General features: G+C 44.6%; 1 protein-coding gene across 1 annotated transcript; it reads right to left on the bottom strand.

The window, feature by feature from the left end:
• Positions 1 to 771: 771 nt before the first annotated feature.
• On the bottom strand, positions 772 to 6712 carry LOC146335203 (natriuretic peptides B-like). Its single transcript, XM_084821785.1, has 3 exons — positions 6451 to 6712; positions 3640 to 3928; positions 772 to 1789 (listed from the first exon to the last, which is right to left on the bottom strand). The coding sequence occupies exons 1-3, from the start codon at positions 6568 to 6570 to the stop codon at positions 1764 to 1766; spliced, it is 435 nt and encodes a 144-aa protein (XP_084677911.1). The 5' UTR covers positions 6571 to 6712; the 3' UTR covers positions 772 to 1763.
• Positions 6713 to 9243: the final 2531 nt, after the last annotated feature.

Here is a 9243-nt window from a genome sequence, read left to right as displayed (position 1 = left end):
TCACACTGATACAACAAGCGTTGTCCTTCAACTCCGTTTCTAATGGTGCCGACATACCAGGGGTGGTGATGCTAGAAAGTGGTAATTCTGTATACATATTATTGGTAATGCATAAATTTCCTGTAGGTCCAAAATAGGGGCTGCAACACTGACATTCACATGGTGTGGATAGGGAGACTTCTCCCTCTCTCTCTCTCTCTCTCTCTCTCATAATACTAGAACCCAATGGGGTCATCCTGTGAAGCTGACTGGTGGGAGATTCAGGACAGATGAAAGGAAGGACTTCTTTGTACAGTGCAGAGTTAAACTATGGAATTCATTTCCACAAGACATAGTGTTGGCCGCCAATTTGGATGGCTTTAAAAGGGGATTGGACAAATTCCTGGAGGAGAAGGCTATCAATGGCTACTAGTCCTGATGGCTCTATGCTACTTCCAGTATCAGAGGCAGTATGCCTGTGTACACCAGTTGCTGGGGCACATGGGCAGCAGGGTGCTGTTGCACTAATGTCCTGCTTCTGGGTTTCCCGTCAACAGCTGTCTGGCCACTGTGTGAACAGAATGCTGGACTAGATGGATCCTTGGTGTGAGCCAGCACAGCTCTGCTTATGTTCTTAGGATATCAAATTAAGTGGTCAGACTAATGGATTTTTAAAAGTAAACAAAATTTTTGATAGATTGTGAAGGTGATCCAGATGAATAAGGCATCAATTAAAGAAAAAAAAAGAAAACAACTCAACTATTTATTTATTTATTTATTCATTTATTTATTGCATACAGATAAATCCAAAATTTCAGCTGTAGGGTGTCATATTGGAAGATACAAAGCAGGAAAAAAGGGCAGCACCAACCCCCCCCCCCAAAAACACCAGCCCACCCACCCCCCGAAAAGCAGTAAAACCTCCAAATTATTTTCTCATCCCCATTAATGTACTGTGTGGCTAGGAATGTTGGAGAAATCTGCACTGGATTCAAATGAATTCAGATTTCTATAAATCCAAACTGTGGATTCTGCATGGCCTGGCTTTTTCTGAGTCACAAGGGTTCTGAAGAATTGCAGACTATTTTTTTTTTACATGTTGGGGGTATTTGTGCAAATTTGCACTTGTGCTAATGCACATTAGCGCTATAATGCACATTATAGTTGCGCAAGTGGAACAAAATTCTTGTAAATCCCTAAAAAAAAATCTGAATCTCTCAATGGATGGATGACAGAATGAAAGATGGCTGACAATCCATGGAACACAAATTTAACCAAATCCATATGTACATCCCTATGTGTGGCTATGTGTAATAAACTTTTCTTTGTCTATTCACACATACCCTTTCTCTCTCTCTCTCTCGCACACACACACACACACACACACACACTCACCCTTATGTCTAGCCTGGAGATAATCAATACTTTCAAGTGAGTCATCAGAAACTTGCATTTCTGGTGTTGTCACTCTTCAGAAGCTCTCCACCACCAACATCACCCAAGCAAAACACTCAGTTTCTACAAAACATTTATTGATATACACTACACCAAGTCCAGCCCATTCCCTTAGGTCAGAAGAAGAGTTCTAGGTGGTAGCATGCCATCAAAGTTTACATATAATAATCCATATGATACAGGTTTTATATAAGGGGGAAAGGGGCATGATTCTTGTGGGTAAAGGATGAATATTTTGTGAACAGATTAACAGTTCATATAAAAGACACAGTTATTGTGGTTGTTGACAAATCTTTGGGTAGCCAGTTAAAGAGGTTCTGTTCTGCTTTTCAACTTCTGGACTTCCTCCGTGAGCCTAAAAAACAAGGAAAAGTTAAAGATACTGTGAATTAAGAGTTTCTCTTCTGCTAAAAGACAGAACTTTTACTAATCCGGACTAGCTGGTACCCAAAGTAATTCCTGTCTCAAAGAATCACTTCTGACAATATGCCAGTAGCTGAGTAGTGTACAGACTGTGTCCATTCAAGAAGTCTGCTTGTGTGAGCAGTGTAAGTGGAGCAGTAAATTCAACTGAGATTGGGCTCTTTTCTTAAGTTGTGGTTTCTTTCTTTTCATGGAAGAAATGGAGCAGCGATATAATCATAGCATCTTAGAACTGGAAGACACCTTAGAGGCCAGTTAGTTGAACCCCTTGCTCAGTGCTGAGGTTTTGTAAGAATCGCATGAGAATTTGCCACTCCCACATTACACTGCTCATGAATGAAGACCACATACATGAGAAGTGTTTTCCTCTTAAGTCAGCTGCCAACATAGCATTGGAGCCAACTCTTCCCTGAAGCCCTTTCTAGACGCAATGGCGATATCTTCTCTGCCATCGTCCATTCCTGCTTTCTCGTGCTCCAGACAGGAGCAGTGCCTGAGACATTGTGCTCTATTCTTTTTCGTTCTTAGTGTCTGTGAAATTTCTCCTGTTGGTTTTTTTAAAAAAATTTGGTGTGAGAATGTGCAAGCTTTCAAATTTTCCAAAACTCTTCATCCACCTAGCAATAATCTCAGGTATAACAGAGTGGGGTTGTCAACCCTCTTTCAGCCCAAGGGCTAAATTCAATTTCAAAGAAGGTCCCGGGGGCTGCATTCCAGTGGAGACCTGAGGTTCAACACCCCCCATATTAGAGGGAGCTATCTTTTAATCCCGCCAATGTCAACTTAAATTTTATTCAAGAGTGTGCTGCTTGTTTTGCATCATTATCTTTTTGGCACCAAGTCAAGGCTTTTCTCTTTTCCCAGACATTTGGCAGCATATGATGAGTTTTAATTGATCCTGGATCTGTTTTATGGTTTGGCAGATTGCTCAAAGTTTATAGATATATGTTGTCTTTGTGTATACTGTCTGTTTGTGTGTTTCTTATATTTTTACATTCTGCATATTGCATTTTTAATGTTTTAACCTTTGTAAACTGCACAGAGAGCTTCAGCTACGGGGCAGTATATAAATGTAATAAATAAATAAAATAATAAATAACGGATGCAGTGACTACAAACTTCTGATTTAGAGGTTTAGAGAGAAATAGATGCATCGGGACAACTTCAGACATTACATCTACAAATGTAACGTGTGAATGCTACCAACAGGACTTTGGAAACGCATCTGTCATAGACGTACACCTGTCAGAGAGATTCCCTGTCATGCATTTTGGGCAAACCAAGGCTTGTGAAGTCATGTGTGGATACCCTCCATGGGTATACCCATGTAGGGGTGGACAAATTTGTCAGTTTTGGTTTCTCTCCATTTCTCATTTTTTTAAATCTTGAGTTCAGTTCGTCCCAAACTTTGAGGGTTTTTTTTTTACATTCACATAAAAACTTGTAAGCACTTTTGTTTGCAAAATACATGCATTTTAAATGTAATTTTGCGTAATATATACATTTTGGGGGGAAACAATTTTCCTACTATGAAGAATTTTGTTATGCTACTCTCACTAATATACACATTTTGGTGCATGTTTTCATAATGTATGCATTTTTGTACACATGTTTTGATGAGAACTTTATGCAAAAATCTGAAATTTCAAAAGATCGCTGAGTTTTGGTTCACATGTTGATTCAAAAGTGCAAAATTAGGTAAGTTTGCATTACAATGTAAACCAAACAAATTTCTCCCCCATCCCTACCTCCACCCTCAATTAACAATGTAAAGACACCTACGGGCTTTATAGATGTTGCACCCGAGTCCTGTCTGGGTACCAATCCGTTCAAGTCTGGTCCCAAAGCAACCGGAGAAGTACCTCCTCCGTTTTGGAGATGCCAGGAATTTTCTCCAGTGGTCCTCCACCTCAGCCTGATGGAGGGGCGCCTGCCATTTGAAATGGCTGGAAGGGGGGTCCTCCAAGTCAGCAAGGTCAGAGTAAGAACTGTCGCCCACATCGCCAGCCCTATAGTCAGGAGCATCCAGTTCCCCTTGTTGAAATTTCTCCTTCAACCGTTCAAGGAGGTCCTAAAATTGGAGAAGATATAAACAGAATATCTAATAATAGTGGGGTCATTCTCTGAGTATGTCTCCTTTTGTAGCCAAAATGACACCATCCACAAACAAGAGGGAGATATCAGCAGACCCAGCAGAACCCCAAGGCACGCAAAAGTAGGGATGTTGGAGAAATCGATTTGGGGGTGGAGTTCAATGAGTTTTCCTAGGCTCGACCCTCTGTACTTTGTTTCAGTTCCCACTGTGGTGGCCAACTTGATTGGCAGCGAGTCAGCCCAGTTTGTGGATTTTCCAAGAAATTGCCCATTTCCTTTCTTTCTGGGGAGGAAGGTTCTGCAATTTGTGTAAATTTCTGAGCAATTTGCTCAATTATGGCCGAATTTGTGTAATTTGCACAAATTTGGCTGTAATTTGTGGGACTTGCTCAGAAACTTGAGCAAACTGCAGAACCTTCCAAAAATGCACAAAAATGTTCTCATAGTTTGGGGAACAGCCCACAACTTGGCTTGTAGATGCAAAGCGAGTTGTACATTCTGTGGAACTCCGTCAAGCCAAAAAAGAACTGGATTTCCCAGCAACAGACATCCCTATGCAGAAGAACCCCCCACACACACTTTTGGGGACAAAAAACTAAAAGTGGCATGCCAATGCACCCCCATTCTAAAACAGCCCAATACTGATAGCCACATGGCTAACTGTTGGCAGGCGGTGGGTGGGTACGGGGAACCAAGGGGCTTTGGAAAGGAATCTCTTGGAAGTGGTCATGGCTGGTTGGCTGGAACACTGAACCGGACTGTTTTGTTCTAGGTTCTGCTCCAATGTGATGTGTCTCTGGGGAGAACCAATCCACTATCTGTGCACTGAATGCTTTAAAACTGAACCATAGCAACGGGTATGAGATTAATATGTTTTTCTGGTTTCTGGAAGAGATGAGGTCATTCTGACTGAAGCATAAATGTAACACTGCAGAAAAATCACAGTATGGCATGACTTCTGCACTCAGGCTGGATTTCACCTTGAATTGCCAAGATGTTCATATTTTTTACCCCATTTTACAATATGGTCTTGAGGGCTTGTGTTTGTGTATGTGTGTGGTAAGTGTGTAGAAGGTAGCTCTCAATTCTTTCTTGATGGATTTTCACGCAATCTCGTTAAATATCAGTGTGCCAAATTCAGTATTTCTTTTTCACCATTATCTCCGCTCCAGAATGTAATCAGACAGGGTCTGTCATTAGGAACATTGTGGGGGGAGGGCGGGAAGAGATTCTGATAAAGAAGAATCTAAATTTGAATTCTGGATAGGAAGTTGGATTTGGGAGAACCGGTAAGAGACTCTCCCTAGCCTTCAAACAACAATGTCTTCTTTAGGGGCAAATACGTCCAAAATACACCTCTTGGTTTTCATCCCTATTCCCCATCTTCTCCACCCTTAATGCGATGCATTTAATTTCTGCAGTCCATTTCATCCAAGCTGGGTTCCACCCTACCCCATTAAGGGCCAGCTCCACATAGCTGGGGGTCCTGGGCTGCAGGGCACTGCCCCCCCCCCACACCTAATAAAAACTGTCTCTGCTCCAGAGACCCGGAATGTTTCCCAAGGCTCCCATACTGTTGGAAGGGCTTCACACCTTGATTGCCATCCATGTTTTGCCCTTGAGCACCCAGGCTGTGTGTGAGCCAGTTTCTGTCCCACGCTCTGCCTTGTCCAGGTGAGGGTGGGGGGACAGTGAAGCTGCCCTATCCAAGGTCTGCCCCTGTCCTTGTTCAGCCATAGAGCTGCTGGAGAGACAATGGAAGGGCTCCTTTGAGGTTCAGCAGCTGTGTGGCATCTGCTGCTGGGCAGGGACATAAGCAGCTTAGACCACTGGTGCATCTAACTCAGTATTGCCTACACTGATAGGCAGCATTAGCTCCCTGGGTTAAACTATGAATATAGGAATACTGGCTTGGGCCCTTGCTCCATCTAGGTCAATATGGTCTACACCAGAGGGGGCAGGGAAACGTGGGCCCTCCCAACGTTGTTGGACTCCAGTTCATCAGCCACGGTCAGCGTGGCCCATCGTCAGGGCTCATGGGGACTGGAATCCAGCAGCTTCCTCTCCCCTGATCTACGCTGCCTGGCAGCGTTTCGAGCAGGGGTCTTTCCCAGGTGGATATGAACCTGGGATCTTTGGCATGCAAAGCACACCCTCCGCTACACAGCTATGGCCCTTCCCCTCAAAATAAATGAAGTTTCCAGGCCTCATGGTTCTGTATAAAGGACCGCTTTGAATAGGAAGCTGCCTTCTACATAGTTGGACCCTTGGTCCATCTAGATCTGTCTTGTCTACACTGACTGGTAGCAGTGGCTCTCCAGGGTTTCAGGCAAGGGGTCGTTCCCTGCCCTGCCTGGCAGCGCTGTGGACTGAACTGCGACCTTCTGCATGCAGAGCAGCTGTTCTAGCCCGGAGCTGCAGATGGCTTCGTCTGTGTGCAGCTGTGCCAAACCAGGGACATTGGTAGCCATCAGAGGAACGCGTTCCTCTCTTCCTTACCTGCAGGGACTGAAGTTCCTGGCTGGAGGGGCTCCATGTTACTGGATGAGGCGATCCCAACCCCGCCTGCAGAAACACCAAGAGCAAAGGGGACCAGCAAGGCAGGGCCGGAGTGTTCATCCTGCTTGCTTGCTGCTCCTTGGGCCTTGGCGGTCTGTCAGCTTGGGCCAGGGATGTGGAATAGCCTCTCGGTAGTCAGGGAGCTCACTTTATAAGCCTCTCGGAGGAAGCCCTCCTCACCGCTTCAAGCCGGCTGGGCCCCAACAGAGCAAGGCCACTTAATTCTGATAAGGAAACTGGTTCCAGCCAGCGATGCAAAGAGTTCAGACTTTTGGAAATACCATCCTCTACACACACACACACACACACACACACACTTAATGAAGCAATTGTAGACTCTCTCTTGAGCTGCTGTTCCGCTCCCATTAAACATAGCAGCTGAGAGCCAGCAGAGGTTTTCTTTTAAGCCCCCTTTTGTGTCCATCCAGTGATGCCACCCAAACTGACTGCCCAAAATGTCTGCAGGTGCAGAAGCAAACTCCATTCCTGTGGTCACGACGGAGCTATGATTTCAGTGAGTTTAAAACGCAAAACTGCACAGGCTCACAGGTTGTTGTGGCCTTCAATGCAAGGTTGGCAAACAGTTTTGCTCTTTTAACGTATCAGGAATGTAGAAGCAGTTTTAAAGCACAGAATGGCAGGCAGGGAGTGCGGGAGATCAATATTAGTTGTCTGCTTTAGTCAGTGGTGTGTAGTGCTGAAGTAATACACAGGGCCCATGAAGGGTGTATTTCTGAAGTAATTGGCTATGAAATGTATATTTCTGAAGTAATACCATGGCCATGGAGTATTACAGAAATAATACATGCGGCCCATGAAGTGTACATTTCTGCAAGTTTTTGCATGTTACTATGCCTGTGCTCCTTTGCATGTTACTGTGCCTGCAGTCCTTTGCATGTTACTGTGCCTGCACTCTTTTGCAGATTGCGGTGTATACGGTCTTTTGCATATCACTGTAAATGTGTCCTTTAGCAAGCCCTGGCATTAAAAACCCTCAGCAATTTGCTTGGATCCAGCCAAAATGTGAGCACCACAGCGCTGTTCATAATAAAAAAGAAAAGAACATTCTCTTTGGACACCAATGCTCCCTTCCGTATACAAATTGGTGTACTGCTGTTTCCTTCCCCCTGCTTCACATAGATGGAAAAGAGCCCCCTGCTAATTGATGGAAGCCTTTGGCTCATTCATCTTGCACCTAGGCTAACTTCAAAGGAGGGCTTTCATTATTTATATGCTAATAGGGAATAAACAAGGTTACACGGGACAGGAGTTGGTAGCATTTAATTAGAGGGATTGTTATGTGTGCGGGAAATATATTCCCTCTCGCACTTTTTTCTTTTTCTTTTTAAATTGAGAGGATGGCATTATATGGCAGAACAATGGATTTCTGGCCTGAAGTTATTTCCACAGACAGATTTCTGCTGTGTCTGTCACCTGAGTGCACCAAATAGGTAGCACATCATGTTTCTAACCAAGGTCCAAACTAGATGAGAAGCAGGAAATCTGTGAACACACAGCCCAGTGTACAAAGGCTTAGGCAAGCTGCTAGTCCTTAGCCTCAATTTGCCATCTGCAAAATGAGAGTCGTTTTAGCTTGGCGTATTTATCTCCCTTCTTTCTTGATCCAGTTTGCGACCTGTCCTTCCTGCAAGGAGCCCAGGGTGGCCCGAGGGAGCTTTGGCTTGTTGTCGGCTTGCGGGCAAAGCCTGGTTGCAAATTAGAAGTATTTCATTTATATTTGCAATGACACAACTCTCCGTGTATCAGGTCTGCCCTGGCATATGTTTTCCCTCCTTCATCTTTTCAACAGCAAGAACAGTGTGCTGTGTTTGCTTGTTCACGAAATCTCCAGGTGTCTATGAAGCATCCAGAATTGTTGCAGGCATGAAATCTCTGTGTCCGTCTGTGTGTTTGTGTGTCCGTCTGTGTGTGCTTATTTGTGTGTGTGTCCGTGTTTCCATCTGTATGTGTGTGCGCCCATGTGTGTTTATGTGTGTGTGTCCATCCATCCCTGTGTGCTTGTCTCTGTGTGTCCATTTGTGTCTGTGTGTGTTTGTGTGTGTCCCCGTGTGTGTCCATGTGTCGGTCCGTGTGTGCTTGTGTGTGTGTGTGTATGTGTGTACATCCCTGTGTGCTTATTTGTGAGTGTGTCCGTGTGTGTTTGTGTGGGTCCATGTGTGTTGTTGAGCCTCTGTCTCTGCAGATTCCATCTTAGCCGGACAGAAGAGGTTAAAGGAAACCACACTTCAGCTGCACTGTGTGAACACCCCAGCTCGGTTGATATATGCACCAGGAGACAAGAGACATCAACACTGAGTTGCATGAGAGCTACCCCGTGATATTTATTTTCCACGCTTGCTCTATCTCTCTCCTTGCAAAAAGAAACCACCACCACCCATTGATTTAACTGCAGAGACAGACCGACATTCTAATATCTCTGGAGCCACATTGTTAAGGGCACAATTAATTGCCCAGTGATGGGATTTACTGATATCTGTCTTACGGGGCACTTTATATTATTTTGTCCAGCTCCTTTTTGCTCCTGTATGCTTGCCTTCTCTCAAATGGATGGACTTTGAGATGCACGTAGCCCATCTGTTCAGACCTCCCGCCCTGAAGCAGGAGTCTGTAACCCTTAAGCCTTGTTCCCTACATTGGGTGAGCCCACAAGAACCAGACAAGCCACGTCTTACAAGCCAGGAAGGAATATCATACTGAAGCATCTTCACGGCA

The sequence above is a fragment of the Heloderma suspectum genome, chromosome 15 (genome assembly GCF_057233095.1).
Source record: "Heloderma suspectum isolate Gila_16-S chromosome 15, 16-S_ref, whole genome shotgun sequence".
Lineage (NCBI taxonomy): Eukaryota > Metazoa > Chordata > Lepidosauria > Squamata > Helodermatidae > Heloderma > Heloderma suspectum.
The sequence above is the reverse complement of the archived record's forward strand: the minus strand, read 5'-3'. Positions and strand labels throughout refer to the sequence as shown.